The 25,094-nt window shown below is 52.7% G+C and overlaps 1 protein-coding gene across 1 annotated transcript in view; it reads left to right on the top strand.

Moving 5' to 3' along the window:
* The window catches only part of TTLL1 (TTL family tubulin polyglutamylase complex subunit L1), a 41,096-nt gene extending 28,635 nt beyond the window's left edge, over positions 1-12,461 (top strand). The window contains exons 8-11 of the mRNA XM_068971324.1: positions 762-905; positions 4,448-4,534; positions 7,001-7,164; positions 12,224-12,461. Of these exons, the coding sequence (XP_068827425.1) occupies positions 762-905; positions 4,448-4,534; positions 7,001-7,164; positions 12,224-12,353 (525 nt within the window). The 3' untranslated portion in view covers positions 12,354-12,461. The remainder of the gene's footprint in view (positions 1-761; positions 906-4,447; positions 4,535-7,000; positions 7,165-12,223) is intronic.
* Positions 12,462-25,094: the final 12,633 nt, after the last annotated feature.

Here is a 25,094-nt window from a genome sequence, read left to right as displayed (position 1 = left end):
TCAGATAAAATAACGCTCCTACAGGCCTCCAAACGGACGTGTCCTCGTGTTTTATATATCTGCGCCTATGTCAGTGTTTTGCATAAAGCGTATACTTCATGCCTCTAGAGTTTTTTTTTTTAAGTAAGCACATTTTTCTCGATGGTAAAAAGAATCTGTGACTGGAAAAGGAGAGGTACTTCTGGACAGTTGGCCTAGTTTTTCCTATGATTTCTCTTAGGGATGTTGTTGTTAGTTGTGTCTGACTCTTTTCCACCCTATGGACTGTATAGCCCACCAGGCTCCTCTGTCCGGGGGATTTCCCAAGCAAGAATACTGGAGTATGTAGCCGTTTCCTTCTCCAGGGGGTCTTCCCAGGGACCAAATCCACGTCTCCTGCATTGGAAGGTGGACTCTTTACCCCTGAGCCACCAGGGAAGCCCGATGTGTGATCTAGGGGTGATTTAAAGGACACGGGAGATGGGGAGGATGTATGTAGGTTACACGCAAACACTGTGCCATTTCGTGTAAGGGATTTAGGCATCCAGGGATTTGGGACTCTGAGTGAGCCATGGAACCCATCCCCTGCGGATACCCAGGGATGACTGTATTTTAAGAACACACATCCCAGATCCCCAAGGGGCACAGCCCGCGTGCCTTGTCCCCATGTGCCCGCCCCCCACAGGGGAGGGCCCCAGGAAATGCTCAAGGGTGGGAACAAGCGCTGGGTCCCCTGGGTGCCTTGCCTGTCCCCCACCCCACCCCCTCATTTCCGTGACCAGGAGGACTACAACCACATCCACGGGGGCAAGTGGACCGTGAGCAACCTGCGGCTCTACCTGGAGAGCACCCGAGGCAAGGAGGTGACCGGCAAGCTGTTCGACGAGATCCACTGGATCATCGTGCAGTCCCTGAAGGCCGTGGCGGTGAGCCCTGAGCCCGGGGGTGGGCGGGAGCCCCGGGAGCAGAGGGAGCGGCGAGGCAGCGCAGACCCGGCAGTGGTTTGGGATTGGGCGGTGCTTGTGGCTCTTTTGCTAAAAACACTGGTTTTTACGGCCTTACCTCCTGCAGCCACGGCCTCGGGACCTCCACAGACGGGCCGGGTCCCCTTGACGTCCGTCACCCCTGGCTCTTCTGTGCCCCCTGAGTGGAGAGCGAGCCTTTGTCACAAGCTGAAGCTTTGGAGATAGACTTTTCGGCAGCCTCCTTGTTTTCAGGCCGCCTGCTCTGCTGTTTCATAGCCGTTTAGGGCGGGAGAGAGTCCGCTCTCTTTTTTCACTCATGTCTCCTATCTGTTGGCTGGTTTGCAGTTTTTGCTTTGTTTACTGTCCTAAAGCAGGTGCGCATCTGCTTTCCAAGGAAAAGTAAAGAATACACCTCGGAGCACCAGCACGCAGGCCGCTAGTTCTAGCGTAGAAGCCGGTGGGCAGACTGGAGTAGGCGCCCACTCACTGGGGGTTGAGGGGCCGGGGGCAGAGCTTCACTCCCCGGACTCAGAAACATGGGGAGGCGAGCTCTTAGAGGAAGTGTGATACAGGCTTGGCAGCGAGGTGGATGTGTGTAGAAATACATATGTGCAGTCTTCTCAGTGGAAGAGTAAGGTCTTCCTCGACCCCCTGTTCTTTTTTTTTTTTGGGCCAGGGCATAGGACCTGTGAGATCTTAGTTCTTCAGCCAGGGACTGAACCCAGGCCCATGGCCGTGAAAGCACCGAGTCCTTACCACTGGACCCCCAGAGAATTCCCTCTCTTATTTTTTTAAAGCAAAATATATCTGTTTGTCTGGGCTGGGTGTTAGTTGCATCATGCGAGATCTTTTAGTTGTGGCACATGGGCTCTCGTTCCCTGACTGAGGATCGATCCTGGGCCGCCTGCATTGGAAGCACCGCTGGACCATCAGGGAAGACCCCCAACTCCCATTTTATCTCGGAAAATGGCAGTTTATGCTCTTTCCCCTATGTGTGGAAAGCTTTGTTGAAAGAGCCTAGTAAAATTATGGATGGAAAAATGGCGCTTCTAGTGGACACCCTGGCTTTCCTGTGTCTTGAATCGAGCTGTTCCTGTTTCACCAAGCGCTCTGGAGCCCTGCCAGCTCCTCCAGTCTGCGTCTTGGGCTCACAGGGTGGACTCGACGGGAGAACGCAGGGTCTGGTTGGTCTAGTTAACTGTAAGAGAAAGGCGTCTCAGGGGCCACATTCCAAGTCTCTTACTCCATGGAAGCCACGTCTTGAACTTCAACACTTGGATGGGGTTCACGGTGGGGATGTGTGTGGAGTCCTGGACTCAGATTTCAAGCCAGGCTGTAACACGGGGGATGCGGGCGCCTTAGTGCCTGGTTAAACCAGCTCCCTCCACCTTCTTCCTGGCCGGCTTCAGTTCCCCTGGCTGGCAGAGCTCTGAGAAATCGTTGGCTGTCCAAGAACACCTGTACCCTGGCCCCAGCTGGTCAGCCGTCTTGAGGCCGGCTCCCCTGCCAGGTGCCTCTGAGGGTCTCCTCCTGCACTTTGGGCTCCAGAGCTGAAAAGTTGTGGCATTTCTAAGGCTCTGAGGGTTTGGGGAGCAGCAATTCATTTATTCCATTTTTATTCATTTAGGATGTCTCTTTGTTTTTACCAAGTGTGTTGCCTTCTGGGAATTTAGGGGAGAGATAGGGACAGGGGCGGCTGCAGTACCTTGTGAGAAGGGCGTGGTGCAGGGGCAAGGACCACGCAGGGGGACCCAGACCCAGGACATGGGACATGATGGAGAAGCTGGGAGCCACAGCTTGGGGGCAGGATGCTTGGAGGGCCAGAGACAGCGGGGCTGGGAGATGACAGAGGGTTGTGACTGCCTGTTCTGCAGAGGCATTTTGCGACTGTGGTGTGGGTGGTGTCCAGGTCAGGACACCAGAATTCAGTGTAAATGCAGTGGTTCCACTAGATTTCCATGTGATGATACAGCCCACCCTGCACGCTGGTTTTCCTCCAACAAGTGGGGCTGCACTGGGCTCCCCCCTCCTTAGGTGTTTCCTGTTCTGAATCCAGCGTACTAAGTAGAGTCCACGCACCCACTGCCGCATAAGAAGCCCTCACAGTCCTCACGGTCGTGTCTGTGTTTCTCCCTCGCTGTGCGGTGCAGAGACAACCCCAGGGAGCACCACTGTTTGCTGGCCTTCTCCCAGAGGGTCTTATTCAGGCAGCATGGAGTCTGTGTTGTAAGCAAGCAGCTGGTGGGTTTTTTATACACTTGGAGAATAGTTTATGAAGTGGAATTAAAAACTGAGAAGAGGATCCAAAAATCTTAAGTAAATGGATTTGACTTTTGTCACAGAGAACAGAGGTTCATAAGCTGCATCCCAAGGGGCCCGTGAAGGGACTGGCAGCCTAGTGGGCCCTGTGCGTGTGTGCATGTGTTTGTGCATGTGTGTGTCTGCATGCATGTGTGTATGTGTGTGTGCGTGCATGTATGTCTATGTGTGTATGTGTGTATGCATGTGTGTATGTGTGTGTGTGCGTGTATGTGTCTCTGTGTACGTGTGAGTATATGTGAGTTTGCATGCACGTATGTGTGTGCATGTGTGCATCTCTGTGTATGTGTGCATGTGAGTATATATGTGTATGTGTGTGCATGCATGTGTGTGTTTGTATGTGTATGTGTCTGTGTGTGCATGTATGTGTGTGTATGTCTGCATGTGTGTGTGCACGTGTGTATGTGTATGTATGTATGTGCTTGTATGTCTCTGTACGTGTGAGTATATGTGTGTTTGTATGCACGTGTGTATGTGTATGCGTCTGTACATCTGTGTGTACCTATGCGTGTACCTATGCGTGTATGTGTGTGCATGTGTCTGTGCATGTGTCTGTGTGTGCATGTATGTGTCTGTGTGCGCATGTGAGTATATGTGTGTATGCATGTGTATGTGTGTGTGCATGTGTGCATGTGTTTGTGCATGTGTGTGTCTGCATGCATATGTGTATGTGTGTGTGCATGCATGTGTGTATGTGTGTGCATGCATGTATGTGTGTGCGTGTGAGTATGTGTGTGCATGCATTTGTGCATGTGTTTGTGCGTGTGTGTGCCTGCATGCATGTGTGTGCATGTGTATGCAAGTGTGTGTGTGCACGTGTGTGTACATGTGTTTGTACGTGTGTGTGTGTGTGCATGCATGTGTGTGTGTGTGTGTGTGTGTGTGTCAGGACAGTCTTGTGCCGGTGGGGACCTTCACTGCTGGTTGTTGAACCTCTGATGAATGAGACGCAGTGGTTGCTTCCCGAACGCCCTATCTGAGGTTGAGGGGAGCGTCCACCCTGGAGCCCCACGGGAGGAGCAGGGAGAGGGAGCGGGGCGGGGGAGGGGGAGGCGGAGAGCCACTGGTCTCAGAAGTGAGACCCCCGCGCGGGGCCCTGCTGCCGTGACGCGCCGTGTGTCCACACACCAGGGGTCTCAGCGGGCCCCCCGACCCGGGCTCTAACCGCAGCCCTCTCCCCACAGCCCGTGATGAACAACGACAAGCACTGCTTCGAGTGCTACGGCTACGACATCATCATCGATGACAAGCTGAAGCCCTGGCTCATCGAGGTACCTGTGCCCTGCGACCTCGCGCCTGGCCACCCCACGGCCTCCCTGCGCTCCTGCCCGGCCCCGACTCTGAGGCCCCAGGCCGGGGTGGGCAGAGACGAGGGCGGAAGGATGAGGACAGATGATCAAGTCTGAGGGTTTGCTGATGCCTGAGAAATGTGCACACTGCCGTCAACCACCTCCTGCAAGCCCAGCCCACAGCGCCAGAGCCTGTGGTTCCACTTCGGTTTTGGGGTGTTTTTTTTTTTTTTTGACCATACTGTGGAGCTTGTGGGGATCTTCGTTCCCTGACCAGGGATTGAACCTGTGGAAGCTCGGAGTCCTAACCACTGGACCACCAGGGAATTCCCCAGAAGTACTTTTTTTTTAATTTTATTTTTCTCCCCCTTTCAGATGGGTCCTTCCGGGTGAGTCCAGCTCCGGAGGCCCCAAACATCCTCTTAGGGGACACTGTTCCCGTTCAGGAAGGGAGCTCACAGCCCCAGAAGTCCTGGGAGGCAACAGTGCTCTGTCCAGAGATCAGGAACACCATACTCTGGGGACAAAGGCATAGTCTGGAAGTGGACTTATCAGCCCATCTGAAGGCACAGACAGGGTGTAGTGATGCCTCTTCTGGAAAGGAGGGGGTGCATGTGCCCTTTTCCTGATGACAGCGGTGGTGGGGGAGGGGCTGGCATGTCCATCAAGGCCCAGACACAGAGCCCACCTTGCTGGGTGGTCCTGCTTCGCTCTGCTGCCGGGGAGAGGAGCATGGGGCCACGCGGGCAGTGAGAGGGCAGGCGTCCACTCTGCCCACTCATCTCCTTGTGTGAGCCTTGTGTGACCCACGAGGTGGGTGCAGCTCATGCCCTTTAGCTCAGTTTGTTTCCAGCCAAAACTGAGTCTCCAGAGCAAGTCACCATGAGTGGTCCTTGCAGGGAAAGTGAGGACCTCACGAGTAGCTGCCAGGAGAGCCACGTTATAGGAGAAAGTGGGGTGTGTGTGTGTGTGTGTGTGTGTGTGTGTATGTAGACATATGTACACGTAGAGAGACAGCTGGGCTTCCCAGGTGGCGCTGGTGGTAAAGATCTTGCCTGCCAATGCAGGAGACATAAGAGAGGTGGGTTTGATCCCTGGTTTGGGAAGATACCCTGGAGGAGGGCATGGCTACCCGCTCCAGTATTCTTGCCTGGAGAATCCCACGGACAGAAGAGCCTGGCGGGCTACAATACATGGGATCACAAAGAGTCGGACTGAGGCAGCTTAGCACATCTGCAGAAAAATAGCTAAGTCAGTCTTATCTACAGATATAAAATAATTTACATTTTCTTTTCCTCCATCTTCAGTTCAGTCGCTCAGTCGTATCCGACTCTTTGCAACCCCATGGACTGCAGCCTGCCAGGCTTCCCTATCCATCACCAACACCCTGAGCTTGCTCAAACTCATGTCCGTCAACATGAAGTTTCTCCATCTTATGTGACTTCAGTGGAAGTCAAGTTTTCCTTGATGAACTAGAATCTTAACTGTGAAGGTTATTGCTGAGATAATATAACAGATCTGAACTGTAGCATGTTTGTAATGAGGATCGCAGGATGGCCTGATAAAGCACAGTGGTAATTTCCAGGGCACCCGAGGTCCGCACCGCCCCTGCCACTGTGCACATCAGCTGCCTCGCTGGCAGCACAGACACACGGTCTGACTATTTGGGGGAGGAGCCTGAACGACTTTCAGATTTGCTGCCTCTTCCCTCCCAGGCCTGAGAAAGCAGCCCGCCAAGGTTGTTACAACTGTGCACAAAGTAAGAGTCAATAGGCGCTGACCAAGGGCCCGTGGGATTCTCTGCAGAGTGAACGTCTGTGCCTGGTGACTTTGCTTACCTTCCCAGAGGCCTCTGGGACTAACTTTCCACTTGCTGGATGGACTTCTCCTCTGCTCAGAATGTTGCTTTGCTGGGCAGGCAGCATACGAGTCTACTTCCTTTTACTTCAGACCACGATGCTGCTTGGTCAGGGTCACTGGGTCACCGATTCCAGCAAAGCTCTGGGCAGCTCTCCATGCTGAGGATGGAGCTCACCACACAGGTAGATGCTGAAGTTATCTTTGTGGTGGACGTTGACCTAAGATTTTTATTTGTGTGGTGACTGATTTGTAGGTTCTGTTCCTAATGCTGTCTTTAAATGATTATTATTATTATTATTTTTTTTGGCCGAGCTGCACAGCTTGTGGGATCTTAGTTCCCTGACCTGGGATCCCAGCTGTGAAAGTGCCAGGTCCTAACCACTGGACTGCCAAAGAATCCCCTAAGTTATACTTCACCTAAGGAAATAGATCAGAAAATGCTTCCTGAAGGTGTTAGGTATGACAGTGTAAAGCAACCACCTTACCTGCGCTGTGGGGTGGCCAGTGTTTGCTTCTGCCCTGCTCACCCGTGCTCCAGGGTGGGTAGGTGATCCAGCTGAAGGGCGTGGTCTGTCTCCTCTCTTGCAGGTAAATGCGTCCCCGTCCCTCACCTCCAGCACTGCCAACGACCGAATCCTTAAGTACAATCTGATCAATGACACGCTCAACATCGCGGTCCCTAACGGTGAAATTCCAGACTGTAAATGGAACAAGTCACCCCCAAGGGAAGTCCTCGGCAATTATGAAATCCTGTGAGTTTGTGGGTCTGTGCCACTGGCCGCGTGAATGTCAGATTGGGGCGGCGGGGGGTGGAGGGTGTGCCAGGGCCCAACTAGGATTTTCTAGGCGCATGTGAACTCGCCTTATTGGGTAGAGTATTTTGCCTTTTGATGTTATGGGAAAGATCTTGTTGCCAATGAGTATTGGGGGCTGAACCAGGCCTCTGTCTAGTCTCTGTCTAGTGCATGAGAAATATTAAAGCACTGGCCAGGTGAGCTGTCAGGGCGGAGCTAGTCACTCACCGTGGAGCAGTGACCAGCCACGCCGGGCCCACCCCTGAGACCTGTGTGACACCGGGGAGCTCAGTCTGCACACCTTTGAAAGCATTACTTGCTCAGTCTTTGAGACCCTGTAGACTGTAGGCCACCAGGCTCCTCTGTCCAGGGGATTCTCCAGGCAAGAATACTGGAGTGTTTTACCATTCCCTTCCCCAGGAGATCTTCCTTACGCACCATTTGAACCTGGGTCTCCTGCATTGCAGGGGGTTCTTTACTGCCTGAGCTGCAAGGGAACTCGGTGCACACCTTTTGATGGGGATAATACTGTTGAGAGGAAGGCAGACAGCATTTAGCGCCTGACACCTGTTGTTACAGCTCGTTTCCCCAGCAGCCTTGTGAGGTGAGGGTTGTCACTGGCTCCGTTTTACACATATGGGAACAAAGGCACGGAGGGTTATGTGGCACCCTGATAGTGACATAAAGCGGCGGAAAGTGAGAACCCATCAGAAGGGCAGTGGCTGAGCAGGTCTGACTCGAGCGGGTCTGACTCGTTCTCAAGGTGGAAGGGTGAGTGGACGTTGGAAGGACCGGGGTGGGGCTGTGCTGGGGGCTGCGAGGCGGGGGGAGGAGCTGCAGGAAGGGTGTGCAGTGTGATCCGTGTGACCCGGGCGGTGGTCGCCATGCCCCCTCCCCCAGTGTGGCCGGCATTTCTGCAGGTGGTGGCTGGTCCGAGAGTGGATGGGGCAGGAAGTGTGGGGGGACACTCCGTAGGGGTTGTCACGGGCACCACTGCTGCAGAAGGTGTGGGCTGGGGAAGGGGGCTAAGAAAAGAGGGAAGCAGCGCTCAAGCACAAGGACTGAAGCTGTTAGGGTCGCACTAGCTACTTGTGTAAGGTCTAAACGTACATTGAACAATTTCATTTCTTTAAGTTTTAAAAATGTTTGTATCTGCGTGTGGCTGTGCTGGATCCTCACTGCTGGGCGGGCTCTTCTCCAGCTGCACGTGGGGGCGACTCTCTAGCTGCAGGGTGCTCGGGCTTCGCACCGTGGTGGCTGCTCTTGTGGGGCACAGGCTCCAGGGTGCTCGGGATCCAGTAGTCGTGGCTCATGGGCCCAGTGGTCACAGCTCCCGCGCTCTAGAGCTCAGGCTCCGTGGTTGTGGCCCACGGGCTCACTTGCCCCGCAGCATGTGGGATCTCCCTGGAGCAGGGGTCGAACCCGGGTTCCCGGCATTGGCAGGCAGATTCTCCACCGCTAAGCCACCAGGGAAGCCCCTCACTTCACATTTGAAAACGGTGAAGAAGTAGTTGTGAACTTTAGACCCGTGCACCGATCGCAGGCCCCTGGCGGGTAGCGCCGCTGCTGTGTGGATATCGCAGCCCCAGGAGTGCGGGAGGTGAGTCCATGAGAGCAGCACTCGGGGCCCGGGGAGGGTGGTCACAAGCCTGAAGGGCGACCAGCTGGCTGGTGGGTTGTATCTTCCAGCACATCTGCTATCCAGACGAGGCATAGAGTAGGCAGAGCGTGGAAGTGCCCGGGGTGGGGTGCTCGCCAGGGGAAGGGGCGGGACAGGGAAGCAGCAAGTCTGAGCAGCTGAGGACAGGGAGAGGGCAGGCGGGGGGCTGTTGGACACCATGCTGGGAAGAGAAAGGGCAGAGGTCAAGGGGCAGAGGTCAGGATAAGGCTGGCGGCTGAGGTTTTGCAAGGGATGCGGTCACTGAACATGATGAGGTCGGGTGCCCCCCAGGTGGGGCTGAGCTGGGGTGGAGGTCATCAGAGAGGGCGGTAGGTCAGGGGATCAGGGTCTCATCTGTTTGGTCACTGAGGTCACCAGCAGCAGTGAGCCGAGAGCCTGAATCTTAAGGAATTAGGGTCAGTGACCTGGAGGATTAGAGGTGACCAACATGGCGGGGAAGGCTGGTGGACTCTGCTGACCTGGGAAGGAGGTTTTGGAGAAAAGTTGCGGGGGGAGAGAGGGTTCCCCTGCAGACCCAGGGGCATGGTCTGTGGGAGAGAAGACAGGCCCACTCGAGGGGCGGGAGGGGAAGCCAGGTTCAGAGCAGGAAGGTGACGGGGACCTTCCAGGACAAGGCGGAAGACGGGGGAGGCTCTGTCCATTGCTGCTGAACGACAGAGACTCCTTGGTACAGAGGAAGAGTTTGGGCGTGGGGCCGGGTGGGGGCATGTCCAGAGCCTCCCGGGGTTGGCACTGTGGGCGGCTCAGGGTGACAACCGTGACGCAGGGCCTTGTGGGCTCCATCCTGACAGCCCTGAGACAGGCGAGGGGCCCCCGGGTGAGCCCCTCTTCATCGAGCTGAGGGTGCTGGGGAGGTCGCGGAAGTGGGCTCTAGGCCCTTGGCCCACCATCAACCCGTAGCCCCCTTGAGGGTGTGGGCAGACACCCCGTTTCAGTGAGACGCATGGTCAGAAGCCTCAGTGCTTCCAGTTGGAGAGACAGAAAGGTGACCTTCCTTGCGGTGCATTCGGCCACCGTCTCCCCGGGTGAGGTAGTAAAGAGAGGTCCCACTGCAGAGCCTGTGGTTCTGGGTCCATCCACTCCGGGCTTGCTCCCCAGCGCTTCAGTGACCCGTCAGAGCCTCTGCGGGCTTGCAGCTGAGGTGCTGGGGGATCAGGGAGGATGGGTCTGGGGGAGGGGGGCAGACACACATCACAGGCTCCGTCCTGTCCTGCCATGCCAGGCACTCTGCATTCCACTGGGTGCCCTCAAGAGCCCTTCAGGTGTCCCAGGGGGGGCCAGCTCTCTTGCCCGTGGTCACAACCCTGGTGTGCACCCTGGACATAGACACTCTTGTTGCCGCCCCAGCTCCCCGCCCCGGCCTCGGAGCTGCAGGGCTGGTAACTTTGCGTCTGCTCCATCCAGGGCCCAGCTCAGAAGATGCTGGTCTGCTTTTACGCTCTTCTAAAAATGACTGTTCTGACCCCTGTGAGTGGATCCTGCCTGTGAAAAGCCCCGGAGAGCAGCCCACCAGCCCAGGAGGGGCCTGAGAAGGGCCATCTGGTCTCTGACCCTCCTCCACGCTCGCCCCGTCGGTGGGCACACCACCCCCAGGAGTCACCCATCCCAAATGGCAGCTGCTCACCAAGTGCTCACTTCTGTTTGTTTTTAAGCTGCACAGACCACCACCAATGCCCAGGGAAACAGGAAACCCACCTGTGTGTCTCCCCTCTGCTTATTCAGCAGGTTCTTACTGCACACACGCTCCCCACGAGAGGAGTGCTGGGGATGAGCCAGACAGAGAGGGTGGTCACTCCAGCCCTTTGGTCAGTAAGGTAGACACGACACAGGCAAATAGAGTGATTACGTATGAACAGGAGTCCCTGGCAGGAAGAGGGGCCAGTACACCTGGGAGACCCCCACACACACAGGCGGAACCACCAGCATCCCTGGGGAGTCCTCTGTCCAGCATCGTCTCTCCTTAGGGAGACAGGAAGGGGAGGGACCCACAGGTTGTGGTCTGACCTCCCCGTGTCTGGCAGAGGGAAACCCCATTGTGTTTGCCACGAAGATGACACTCAGCGGACTGGCCTCCCTTCTCCCCACCCTCCCCTTTCACCCCCAGTGCGGAAAATGCATCCTTCATCCTCAGAAATATCTAACCCAGCCCACCCTCAACCCACACATGGTGATTCTGGGAATAAGCTTTAATGGAAACACACCCTCTTTCAGAGGTCAGCAGAACGTAGTTGATACAACATCGCTGAGCATCTTAGTACCTTTTGCATTTGATGTGGACATCTTGGTGGGTACTCAGCCAGGGTGTGGTCAGCAGTGACACCTATACACACATTAGAACAGTGGACAGAAGCTTCACACTCTGAGCCTCAGGTTAAAAAGTTCCAAATTAAGAATCCTAAGTGAAGTTAAGTTGCTCAGTCATGTCCGACTCTTTGTGACCCCAGGGACTGTAGCCTGCCAAGCTCCTCCATCCATGGGATTTTCCAGGCAAGAATGCTGGAGTGGGTTGCCATTTCCTTCTCCAAGAATCTGAAGTCCTGGGTTTCATTTAACCCTACCTTTGCCACGTACCAGCTGTGTGACCATAGAGCACTGAATAAACCTCTCTGAGCCCCAGTTTCCTCCAAGAGGAAGTGGGACTCATGATGCCTACAGATCTGAGTCAGGAGGGTGGTGGGAGCCCTGGGAGGGATAGGAGACCCTGTCCATGGAGGTGCACAGTGCCAGGGCCCGAAACACCTGTTGTGGGTTTCACCCCTCTCGTGGGGGCCCCACCCCAGCGAGAAAAGGTCACCAGATGCCTTATGGTCAGGGTCGCTGAGGTTCTAGCTTCTTTCTGGTTTAGAAGCGCCAGCTGTACGTTGTCCCTGGGCCGTCCTTTAGCACTGCGCAAGCCCGATGCAGGAGCGTTGATCGGGAGGGGTGGGTAGGTCATAGCTGGTGGAGGTGAAACTGGCCTCTCCCTGTCCTGGCTGCCGCCTCTGGGCTGGTCACTCACACCCTGTGCCCTGTCTGGACCGGGGTTAGTCATCCTCGCCCCACAGATGCTGAGCGAGGTGCTGAGTGTAATGTATTTTCAGACATCGCTTGTCTCCCTGGCTACCCTGGTATGTCATGCCTTTCCCTGAGGCCATTGCCAGACTGTCTGGTGGCCTGTATGAAAACATCAACTGCAGGGTGTGGGACCTGTCCGCAATGACAGTTTAACAAGGTTGTGCCTGTGTGTTTTGTGGCCTGGGATGGCCCTTGATGGGCTGCCAAGGCCACCTGCTGGGCAGGCGGGTTTGGAGGCCCGTGGGCTGCTTCTTAACCCTGGAGATGGCCCTCTGTCTCTAGGTATGACGAGGAGCTGGCGCAGGGCGATGGGGCTGACCGAGAGCTGAGAAGTCGGCCAGGCCAGTCGCTGGGGCCCAAAGGGAGCCGATTGAGAGATGCCGGGAGGACCGTCCTCACCACCTGGAAGTGACCACCGCCAAAAGCGAGACTTACAGCCCGGACCCGGTCAAAGCCTGTCACTGCGCCCAACCCTTGCCGAAGACACCTATTTTGGAATTTCCTTTTTCTACACCTTTTTTTTCCTTTCCTAAACCCTGTAAATAAATAAAGGCACTTCTTTGAAAGGTTAAGAAGTCTGTTGTTGGGGGAACGTCCCTGTTTCTCCGTCACTCCCACCCTCACCATACTTTGGCTCCAGGCTATCAGGATTTTTCCCACACCAAGCAATTCTGCTGTGGCCCCAGATGTCCTACCCTGTCCTACCCTTGGAGGCAGGGGTTCCCCAACTTCCAGGGTCTAATGCCTGATGATCTGAGGTGGATCTGATGTAATAATAATAGAAATAAAGTGCACAATAAACATAATGCCCTTGAGTTAACCCGAAACCACCCCTCACCCCCCAGTCCATGGAAAAACTGTCTTCCATGAAAGGGGTCCCTGGTGCCAAAAAGGGTGGGTACCACTGTCCTGCGGTTCACTCTGTTCGGACACCTGGAGATGGAGTCAGATCCCACAGGTAAGGTCTCAGCCCCACAAGACTGCCCACCACATTCACAACTTCAGGCACCAATCGCAAGTCCCGTTGTTAACTTCTTCCTACGAACTGGCTACAAGTCGGAGGTTCCCACAACCCTATCCTTGGGTTCAATTAATTTGTGAATGGGGCTTGCAAAATTCAGAGGAACAGTTTACTTACTCCATTACCAGTTTACATAAAGGATACAACTCAGGAAAAGCCAGAGGGCAGAGATGCACAGGGCAACATGTGGATGAAGGGGCCCCGAGCTCCCATGCTCACTCGGAGCATCACCCTCCCAACGTGTCCATGTGCTCGGCAGCCTGGAAGCTGTTCCAATTCCATAGTCTGGGGATGTTTATGGAAGCCTCATTATATGGGCATGCCTGCGTGCATGCTAAGTCTCTTCAGTCATGTCTGACTCTTGGCAACCCTATCAACTGTTAGCCCCCAGGCTCCTCTGCCCATGAGATTCTCCAGGCAAGAATACTGGAGTGAGTTGCCATGCCTTCCTTCAGGGGATCTTCCTGAAGCAGGGATCAACCCTGCGTCTCATGTCTCCTGCATTGGCAGGCAAGTTCTTTACCACTTGCACCACCTGGGAAGCCCCAGTACATGGCAATGATTAATTAAATCACTGGCCATTGGCGACTGACTCCATCTCCAGCCTCCTCTCTTCCTCGGAGGTTGAGGGGTACGCTTTGGTTCCCCAGGCAGCCAGTTCACATCCAAGGCCATCCAGGAGCCCCAGCCACCAGTCATTAGCACAAACTCTGGTTTGCTTGAAAGGGACTTGTTAGGAATAACAAAAGATACTCATCTCACCTTTCTGCTCTGTAGCAGTTTCAGGAACTGGAAACAAAACTAAATATAACAGAAAGATGTCCCTGTAGCTCTTAGAAAGAAAATTACAAAGGTTTTCTATGCTGGGAAAGGGGATGGAGACCAAATACATATTTCCTAAAAATCACAGTATCACGATCTATTTCATTAGGGCTGAATAACTAATTCACGAATGTATAAGACGAGGCCTTTGGACAGAAAGGAACAGCTTCAGAATGTGATTTAGTTTATTATAAGGTAGGTCACATTTTTTAAATTTGGCACTAAGTTCAAACCCAAACCTGAATATCTTACTGCTGCTGTAAAGCAAAAGTATTTAATCTGACAACTACTTCGATTTCATTCCTTTCAACTCGACTGTGATCTAGAGGAAAACAGGCAAGTAGAAATATTAACACCTCAGCATTTATCATTACAAAGGCCCTTGTCTCAGTGCTCTGAGGAGATGCACTGGGTTTTGCAGGTGAGTCTGTCGGTCAGATAAGCCCAGACAATTCCTGCCATGTGGCTTCTATGACATCAGCCTCCGGGCTTGCCGCAGACGCAGAGGTAAGCACTGTTGGCAAGTCATTATCGGCAGGATAAGCTCTTGATATGATGTGTTTACAGCAAGCCAGCCTGGACTCCAGTGACCTACAGAAAAATACAGGGAGGCAACCCACGTACCTCTGTAGAGCGATCGATGCGTCTGAATCACCCTGGGGGTGTTCTCTTACAAGAACATTTTATTGTCACGTTTAACATCTGTTCACTAATGCTTCACTCATTGTCCTGAGTTTCTCTTTCAACTCCCCACCTATGTTCCATTACAATGTTAGGCATAAGATTTTCTTGTTATGTAATTGTGCCAAGGACATAGAAGATAGAGGTCTTCTTCCCTGGTGGTTCAGTGGATAGGAATCCGCCTGCCAATGCTGGGGACACAGGTTCGATTCCTGGTTCAGGAAGATCCCACGTGCCACGGGGCAGCTACTGAAGCCTGTGTGCCCTAGGGCCCTCGCCCTGCAATAAGAGAAGCCACTGTAATGAGAGACCCAGGCACTGCAACGGCAGATAGCCCCCTCTCGCTGCAACTAGAGAAAGCCGAAGAGCACCAATGAAGACCTAGCGCAGCCAAAAATAAAATAATTTTTAAAAAGAATATAAAGCATGGGTCTAGTTCAATATGTGTGCTGTGTGCTCACTCGCTCAGTCATGTCCGACTCTTTGCAACGTCATGGACGACTATACGTAGCCCGCCAGTCTCCTTTGTGGGATTCTCCAGGCAAGAATACTGGAGCAGGTTGCCATTTCCTCCTCCAGCGGATCTTCCCTACCCAGGGATCAAACCTGCGTCTCCTGCATCCCCCACGTGGCAGGCAGATTCTTCACCACCAAGCCACCAGGGAAGCCCCTGCTGCTGCTGCTAAGTCTCCTCAGTCGTGTCCGACTGTGCGACCCCATAGACAGCAGCCCACCAGGCTCCCCCGTCCCTGGGATTCTCCAGGCAAGAACACTGGAGTGGGTTGCCATTTCCTTCTCCAATGCATGAAAGGAAAAGTGAAAGTGAAGTTGCTCAGTCGTGTCCGACTCTTTGAGATCCCATGGACTGCAGCCTACCAGGCTCCTCCCTCCATCCATGGGATTTTCCAGGCAAGAGGCCTGGAGTGGGGTGCCATTGCCTTCTCCTATTTTAATACAAAATGAGTGAAATGTAGTACAAAATTCAAATAAATTGCAATTTGTAGGAATTTGTCTGCTGTGTTCACGTTAAGCCTGAAATGGTCCCAGCTTATTGATCAACGTACTTTGTGTATTCCCTGACATTCAGGCCTGGTGTGGATAGTGGGTGTGGCTTTGAGCCTCTGAGTCAGACCTGGGCTTGAGGCCTGGCTCTGCCATTTATTAGATTGTTCCTTGGAACAAACTGACAGTGACTCCTTGGACCTTGGCTTCCTAGCGGATAAAAAGAGGATTGATTTTATTTGCCTCAGAAATAAGAAGTGCTACCGCCCACCCCAGCTGGTTCTTGCTCCAGCTCTGACAGTGTTTTCTTCCCCAGGAGGGGGCCTGATCCTTCAAGCAGCTGGTGGCTTCCCCCCTCCGCTTCTGATCACAGCTTTTCCACCTACCAGTTCTTCCAATCCAGGTTCTCTGTTATGCAGCCTGGTTTTGGAAAGGGTGGAGTCCCCGGCTGGGAATGTGCCCGCAGCCTGAGCGTGGGGGAAGTTGAATCACGGAGGGGAGAAGTCAGCAAGCCCGTGACCAGGTTGCTAAGCGAGAGCGAATGCCTGTTAAATATATTTATATCAAATATTGACGGTGACATGAGTGATGTCATGTTCTAGAGCAGATGTTTCCTCTGGATACTTCCAGTACACGCGCAGGGAGGAAGTACGTGGTGTCCGAAGCAGGCCTTCAGAAACCGTCGGGCTGTAAACAGACTGTGAGGTCACTGGGCCCGGGCCTCCAGCCATGGTGTTCCCCTTTGCAATCGTCTGGGTTAACAATTTCTGTTTTTTTATCAGCTCCCATTACTTTTTTCCATTTGATAAGGTTGAGGGGTGAAGGACAGGTCCCAAAGTCTGAAGGCCGGAGCATCTGATCAATTTCAGGATGATTCTATTCGATTTTTCCCAGAGGAAACTCATCATTTGCCTGTTTCTTGCATGGGCTGCTCCCGCAGTATTTTTCAGCAGGTGCTCAAGCCCAAAATGAAGGAGTCCTCCCACCTGTCCCCCGCTCCCAGCGTAGCAGTCCCCAGGCCTGGTGGCAGACTCCTCAATGGACCTCCCGCCTGGACCACTGCTCAAGCCCCACTGAACTGGGCCCTGAGCCCCCTCCCATACAATCGGGCTGCACCCTCCAGCCCAAAGGATTTTCCTGACCTGTGGCCATTTCCCCCAGCACAGGGCGGTTCTTCAGTGTACCCCACAAAGCCTCCCGTGCTTGGAAGAACCTGGAGGCCCTCCATACATTCTGTTCACCAGCCCCAAACTCCCCTGACTTGTCTCCACTGGGGTCAGCCTTCTTCCAGGACACTGGCAGGGTGCGTTCTCCCTCCAGGTCCGTTTTCCAGCTCAGCGGCCTCTCTAGCCAGCCAGAGGAGGTGCTTCCCCGTCTCCCCAGCCTCAGGCCATCAGCCTCCTGTGGTCCAGGGAGGCGGGTGATCATCTGCTGCAGGGACCCTGCCCTGCGGCCAGTGCCCACAGGGTGTCCTTTTGTGGCACTTACCAGGAGCTGTGTCCAAGTGGGGTGCCCTGGGACGTTTCAGGATCCCTGCAGGGCAACAGGAACACCATCAGATTTTGCTTCCTGTTTCTCATTAGGCAGACTAGGTGCTTCTATGGACACAATCACCGATGTAGGTTGGGGGTGACTCTCTTGCCTAAAGGACAGTTAAGGCACTGACCTGGCATTTTTGTTGATACAAGCCCAGGTGCCCCCGGGGCTGTCCTGGTTCGGGTGTCCCATTGGACACTCAGTCCCTTTGGGAACTGAGTCTTTGGAGGTTCCGCCTCCTGAATTTGGCCCCTTCTGTCACCACTGCTCCCATTTATTCCACCGTGCCTCTTCCCTCCGACTGCTGCCAGCGCCTCCCCGCTCCCCCACCCCAAGAGCTGCCTTTCTGATGTTTCAGATGCAGCTGGGGCTCCTCCACGGGTGAGGGTGGGCTGCAGAGAAGTGACTTCAAGGGCTCCCTCCTGCCAAGGGTCTCTGTTGTGGCCAAGCACACCAGACAGCTCATGCCTCGGGATCCAATTCCCATTCCGGCTGGAAGGGTGAGCCGGGCTGTCACAGGGCTCCAGGTGGGCCTCCTACCTGCCCAGCCCCAGAGTGAGGGTTGTGGTTCCCCATTCACCTTATGTCCCGAGCCTCAGGCCTGACAGCAGAGGGTGTGGGGCTAGAAAAGACACCATAAAAGGGGCCCACAGGCACTTCCCGGGTGGTCCAGGGGCTGAGACTCCATGCTCCCAGTGCAGGGGGCCTGGGTTCCCTCTCTGGTCAGGGGACCAGACCCCACATGCCATGACTGATCGTTCATGTGCCGCGATGAAGCTCGAAGATCCCACGTGCTGCAACAAAGACCTGGAGCCGCCAAACATATAAGTAAAGAAAGGAGGGGCTCCACAGGGGCGCCTGGGGCTGGAGAGACCTGGAGCACTGAGTTTTGTCTGCTGACATTGTCCCCGAGGAAGAAAAATCAGCCCCGAGAGCCAGGAGCGGGCCTGGCCCTCAGAGCTCGGTGTTCTGCAGAACGTAAACGATCACACAGATGGGCAGCTTCAGACCAGGCCACTGTGTGACCCATCATCTAGAGAGAGCCCGTCCACCACTGCATCTGAACCCAAACAGTAGCATCCACATCACCCAAGCCGAAGGATGACCACGCTTCCCTACCCTCTCCTGGCGACAGAACTGACTTCCCCCAATCACCGTTCTCACCTGTCCTGAGCTCCCCGCCTGTACCACCACCATAGACGAGGTTTACTGAGACACCTCGTCACAGAATCACCTGCCCTTCCTCAGAGCAGCCAATCCAGGGCAAAGCCTACCTCCCCAGACCCACCTGTCAGCCAGCCACACCCTCCCTCCCACAAGCCCTGACATCCCAGGCCATTCTCCTAGGAAACAAGTAATTCACATGCCTGTCCCCCATGGGGCCATTGTTCCTGGTCTTTGAAGAACATAAGACTATGAGAATATTTAATGATTTAATGGGGGATTTCAGTAGTTTTGATGTGAGTGAGTGACTGAAGTCGCTCAATCATGTCCGACTCTTTGCGACCCCATGGCTGTAGCCTACCAGGTTCCTCCATCCATGGGATTTTCCAGGCAAGAATACTGGAGTGGGTTGCCATTTACTTCTCCAAGATATCTTCCTGACGCAGGGATTGAACCCGGGTCACCTGCATTGTAGGCAGCCGCTTTACCATCAGAGGCACCGGGGAAGTCCCAGTTTAGACGTAGCTGGTTTTTAAGAAAGATAGGCTCCTTCCCCAAGGCTGGCAGAAGCCCTGTTCAGTCTTGGAAACAGATAAACACATTTTTCTCTTTAGATGGTGCCGCAGGCACTGTGAGTCGGGAGGACCCCTCCCCCACCACCGCACCAGTTTAGGAAGGAAGCTGGCCTCCGGTGTCCCTGCACAGGAATGCAGCCACCTCCCTTACTGGCAGGTAAGGGGAGGGGAAACCCAGGTAGGCCCAGGTGCAGCTGGGGACAGCAGTATAGTTCTTCAACTTTTCCAAATTACATTTCCCACAGAGCCTTAAGGGCCTACTAAATTAAAAACAAACAGCAGCAAGGACAAAAAGCCAGCCCCTAACTTGAGAGACACAGAGTGCTTGCTGCCCAGTCCTTCCTGGTGGGAGGAGGTAACTCCCCAAGGTCACACAGCCAGGGAAGGGCAGAGGCTCGCTGGGATCCGGTGCCCGTGACTTCTTATCCAGCTCTTCACAATGCCCCGTGTTGTCTCCTGTGGAAAAGGCAGGGGAATACCAGGTCACTGTGGGATTCAGGGGTTGAAATTGGAGGCTATAAAATCAACAGACACTGGTTGTCACTTTCCATTCAGAAGGCTTGGGGGGACTTCCCTGGTGGTCCAGACGCTAAGACGCCTCGCTTCCAGTGCAGGGGGCCCAGATTCGATTTGTGGTCGGGGAATTAGATCCCATATGCTGCAACTAAAGACCTTGCACAGTCAAATAAATAAATAAAAGTAAACAAGAAAAAAAAAGTTTGGGGAAATTGGAAGGTGAGCCAAGGAGAGTGCAGGGGGGAACAGCATGGACAGACTCTGGTATCAGAAGACCCGCGCCCGCTCCCTCCTCAGCTGCTTGCTTGCTGTGTGACTCTGAGTTTTGCTTTCTCATCTGCATGGTGGAAATTAAAATCTCAGCCCCATCTAGCTCACAAAGCCATCGGAAGAAGGGAAGATGAGGATTGCAAAATTGCCAAATCCGTGTTGCTGTCGTTCAGACTCAATTGTTGTCGGGTCTGACTCTGCGACCCCATGGACTGTAGCACACCAGGCTCCTCTGTCCTCCACTATCTCCCAGAGTTTGCTCAAATTCATGGCAGCATTAGTTAACAGTTTTTGCTGTCACTTTAGTTTCAAGACCTGGGGCCTGCCCTCTAGGAGTTCACAGACTGTTTCTTTAAGAACAATGAAAGAGCCAGCTTAGGCTCAGTGCCAGAGAAGTGCCCCAGTGGGCGGGGTGACCTGGCTCATTTCCTTGAGGTGTCTTTTTTCTTTGGAGAAAGATCTTTAATTGCTTTGCACAGCAGTAGAAAGTATGTATTATACATTGCATATATGAAGTCTCAGTCAATAAGACATGTCCAGCTCTTTGACAGCCCCATGGACTGGAGCCCTCCAGGCTCCTCTGACCATGTAATTTCCCAGGCAAGAATACTGGAGTGGGTTGCCATTTCCTACTCCATCCTTGAGGTGTCTTGAAGAATGAGTGGACACTGGATGGTTGGGGAGAGGGGGGGCAGGGGGATAATGAAAGATGGTTTCAGAAAAAAGGATTCAGGGCCAAATTATGAAGGATCTTGGATGCCAGGCTCAAGAATTTGGCACTAGGGAGCCACTGAATGTTTTTGAGGAGCAGTGTGACAAGGGAGAGGTTCTTAGAGATGTGACTCTAAGGGGTGGTTCAGAAGATGATCGAGGTGGGAAGAGGCTGCAGGGAAGCACGGAAGGGAAGAGCTGAGGCTCTGGACTAAAGAGAATATGCGGGGTGGGAGGACTGAAGAAAGAGGTGGCTTCATTGGGCAATTGGTCTTGAGAGCCAGGAGCAATTCTCAGTTGACCAGCAGGGGGCATGTGTGTAAAAGGGGTTTGAACCTTTAAAGCAGAATTGAGTAAACTTTGCCAAGTTATGTTAACTATTTTTCCAAGAGCTGTTCAGTGAGGTCATATCATTCATGGCTACGAAATAATACTGTTTCCATGTAACAGCTGTGTATCGAGAAAGTCACTGGTTTGCTTCAGTTCCTGAATCTTGTACTCAGAATAAGAATGAAAATAATTCTGGACTTCCCAGATGGTCCAGTGGCTAAGACTCCACTCTCCTACTGCAGGGGACCCAGTTTGATCTCTGGTCATGGAACTAGATCCCACATGCTGCAACTAAGACCCAGCGCAGCCAAATAGATATAAATAAATAAACATTTTTTAAGAAGAAAATGATTCTACCAGACTTATAGGCAAACTCTTCTCATACACAATCTTCCCCCAGGCAGAAATGTCTCCACTGCACCCAGAATTCCCCTGCTTTTCCACTGTTGCTCAGTCGCTAGGTCGTGTCCAACTCTATGACCCCATGTAACATGCCAGGCTTCCCTGTCCTTCACTGTCTCCCAGACTTTGCTCAAACTTATGTCCATTGAGTTGCTTTTCCATTAACCAGGGATGGAACCCCAGTCTTCTGCATTGCAGTCAGATTCTTTATGGACTGAGCTACCAGGGAAGAAACTTTCCATTAAGTCACCCAATATTGAAGGAGCATTAGTGGTTTGACAGCACCGGGTGCTGGGTCACACCGCTGAGCAAGACAGGGAAGTAAGTCCTTGCCCTGCAGAGTCCAGTTTGAGAGAGATGAAAAAGGAACATTCTCAGAGGTGGGTGAGCTCAAAGGGCAGGCTGCTCCGGTGGACCCTCGGAGGGTCCACGAAGAGCCTGGAAAGAGCTGACTGTGGCCCGGCAGGGGTTTTGGATGGGTCGGAGGCAGTGGTTGAGAAAGCTGGCTCTCTGGGTTGTGTCTGAATAGAGATGCTCAGGATTACAGGGACAATATGATCTGCTGGGGGGATGGGAGGGCTGGTTGCAGGGCACAAGTGATTTCTCCTGGTCTGGAAGGAGCTCAATCCCCAAAGTGGGTCTTGGTGACACGTCCAGGCTGCTCAGGTCAGGCTGGGCCCCTCACCCCAAGCTGGCCCAGTGGAAACCCTTGAAGATGTGTTTCAGCAAGAACCATGAGGGACTTCCCTGGTGGTCCAGTGGCTAAGAAGCCATGCCTGATACAGGGGGCCCGGGTTCAAACCCTGGTCAGGGAACTAGATTCCTGAATGCTGTAAATAAAAGATCTTTTCCTGCAACGAAGGTCCTGCACGAGGCAAAGAAAGAGCCCACGTGCCACAACTAAGGCCGGCGCAGCAGAATCAGTGAGTTGTTTTTTTTTAAAAGAAGAACCAAGAGCTTCAGAGCCTGAAACTGGGGGTTGTCTGGTCACTTTCTTCCCTTAGTCTTGACATTTCAGTTCTTCCTTTGATTGCACGAAACACCACTTGTCTCCTTCCTGTGACTCCACTGCTATTTTTAGTCAGCTACACACAGTTGGCCGCAGTTCTAAGAATTTTAACCTGTACAAGTTCACTCATGGTACAGTCTGGAGAACAGATGAGAGAAGGGTCATCCAGACAATAGCTGGTAGTGTTTGGGAGAGAAAAGAGGTATTTGGAAGGAACGTTGGCAGGACCTGGTGGGGAGGATGGGTGAGGAGGCAATGTGAGAACTCAGGTTTCTGGAAGGAGGTACCGTTTATGCAGGGCTGAAGGGAAGATGATGACTTTAGTTTTGGAGATGTTGAGCTTGAGGAATCTCAGGGACACTCCAGCGGGATGTCAGGGTGGCCCTCAAGGATCTGCAGTTGCGCTGTGACATAGATTCAAGGACCCATGGCACGCAGCTGGGAAGGGATGCTCCCAGAAATTGTCCAAGGCTGGGGACCCCAAGGAGCAACAAGAAGAGGGTGGGAAGGAGCAGGCAGAGCAAGGCCTCTCATGGAAGGCTCAGCATCTCAGGGAAGCCAGGTTGCAGGAATGAGTGACCAGAGCTTCACGTGATCCTTGAGCTCAGTCTCGAGAGGGGCTCTGGGACTTCACAAGCAGGGTCTGTGATGGGCCTGGTGACAGCAGGGCCAAAGTGCGGTAGGGAAATCTGAGGGGAAGTGGATCAGCCGTGAAGGCAAGTCTTCCAAACAGGGGGGTTAGGGAGAGAAGTGAGAGAGGGTGGCTTCGAAGGGCTGTGCCCCCAGCTGAAGACGATTACTTTTATAGGCTTCCTTCCTTCCTTCCCCCATTGCGCCCATTGGGTGCTCACTGTGTAACTTGGCTGTTTGAGGTCTTGGGGACACTTTGCTAAACAAGATGGGTCAGTCCTGGTTATCACGGAACATAAAATCCAGTCGTTGTGAGAGGAGAAAGCATCTTTCTTGAATAGTTTTATTGAGGTCTAATTTACATACCAGGGCTTCCTCGGTGACTCAGAGGTAAAGAATCCACCTGCTAATGCAGAAGACCCGTGTTCCATCCCTGAGTCAGGAGGAGCCCCCGGAGAAGGAAATTGCAACCCACTCCAGTATTCTTGCCTGGAGCATCCCTTGAACAGAAGAGCCTGGCAGGCTAGTCCATGGGGTTGCAGAGTCAGACACGACTTAGCGACTAAACAACAATAACAACAGTTTACACATTATGTACTTGTGTTTAGTCATTCAGTCGTGTCCGACTCTTTGTGTCCCCATGGATTGTAGCCCACCAGGCTCCTCTGTCCATGGGATTCTCCAGGCAAGAATACTGGAGTGGGTTGCCATTCCTTCCTTCAGGGGATCTTCCTGACCCAGGGATCGAAGCCACGTCTCCCGCACACTCATTTTAAGTGTATAATTCAATGATCTCTAGCAAATTTACAGAGTTGTGCAGCGATCATCAGAATCCAGTTTAACAACATCTCCATCACCGCTGACAAGACCTCTCAGGCCCATTGGCGATAACTCCTTACTTGTACTTCTGGCTTCCAGCAACCACTGATCTATTTTCTGTTGCTACAGACTTGTCTTTTTTGAACATTTAATATAAATGGAATCTTATAATATGTGGGATTTTGGTTGGTTTGTTTGCTTCCTCTTGTTTCTTCCCCTTAGCATCACATGTTTGAGGTCCATGCATGCTGCAGTGTATCTCAGCATTTCATTTCTTTTTATTCATGAACGATATTTCATTGTATGACTAGATACGCCACATTCTATTTACCCATTACCAAGTAGATGACGTTCGAGTTGCTTTCACTTCTTAGTCACTGTGAGTAATGATGCTGTGACCATTTGTGTGTAAGTTTTTATACGGATAAGTGTTTTCGTTTCTCTTGAGTGGATATGTAGGCTGCTAAGTCATAGGTGTGTGTGTGTGTGTGTGTGTGTGTGTGTGTGTTAGTTGTTCAGTTGTGTCTGACTCTTTGTGACCCCATGGACTGTAGCCTGCCTGGCTCCTCTGTTCATGAAATTTTCCAGCCAAGAATACTGGAGTGGGTATCTTCTCCAGCGGATCTTCCAGACTCAGGGATCAAACTCAGGTCTCCCAAATTGCAGGCAAATTCTTTACCATCTGAGCCACCAGGAAAGCCCAGGCCATAGGTAAATGTATGTTTAACTTTTTGGGAAACTGCCAAACTATTTTCCAAAGCAATCGCACCATTTTACAATCCTACCAGTGGTGTGTGAGGGTTCCAGTTTCTCCACATCCTGAATAACACATATTATTTCTCTTTTTAGTTATAGCCATCCTGTGGATGTAATGTGGGGTCTCATTGTGGCTTTGATTTGCCTTTCCCTGATGACTAATGATGTTGAGCATCTTTTCATGTGCTGATGGACCAACCATTCCTCTGTTTTCTTGGTAGAAACAGTTTTAAACAGGTGAATTTTCCATTCCTCCTAGGAGATTGGACTTTTCTGATTCTGTGGTAAGAAAGTTCTGTTGACTCTTCCATGAAAATTTCTCTGATTCTCTTGTCTATGCTGGTCTTCCTTTTCTCTTAAATTTTAAAGCAAAAGTCAGAGCATATCTGAGGCTTCAGGCCCTCCCAGAAAACTTTCCCTGTAACTTAAAATAAACTCAAGCTCCAGTCTCATTTCCCACCATGCTCTCCCTTCTGCCCTTTTGCAGGAGCTGTAGTGACCTTTGAGGATTTCACATTCATCCCTGCCTCCGGGCCTTTGCACTGGCAGGCCCCTCACCTGGAATTCCCTTCCCCTTGATCTCCATGGGGCCTGTTCCATCTGATCATGTGGAGCATTTTCTCAGAGAAACTTTCCTGATTATCAGTCTCTTATCATCTTTTTTGACTTTTTTCAAAGCACTGATTACTAGGCAAAGTTATCTTAGGTATTTCCTTGCTTTTTCACTTTCTCCATCACAAAACTATCAGCTCTGCAAGGGCAAAATAGCCCTGGCCCGATCGGTATGGCACATAGAGAATACCATGGGAAGAGGAGTCTAGAGGGCTATAGTCCATGTGGTCACAGAGTCTGGCACAACTGAGCATGCACACCCATTTCTGGAGAAGTCACTCCAGGGCCTGGGGAGGG

The sequence above is a fragment of the Capricornis sumatraensis genome, chromosome 4, assembly GCF_032405125.1.
Source record: "Capricornis sumatraensis isolate serow.1 chromosome 4, serow.2, whole genome shotgun sequence".
NCBI lineage: Eukaryota > Metazoa > Chordata > Mammalia > Artiodactyla > Bovidae > Capricornis > Capricornis sumatraensis.
The sequence above is the reverse complement of the archived record's forward strand: the minus strand, read 5'-3'. Positions and strand labels throughout refer to the sequence as shown.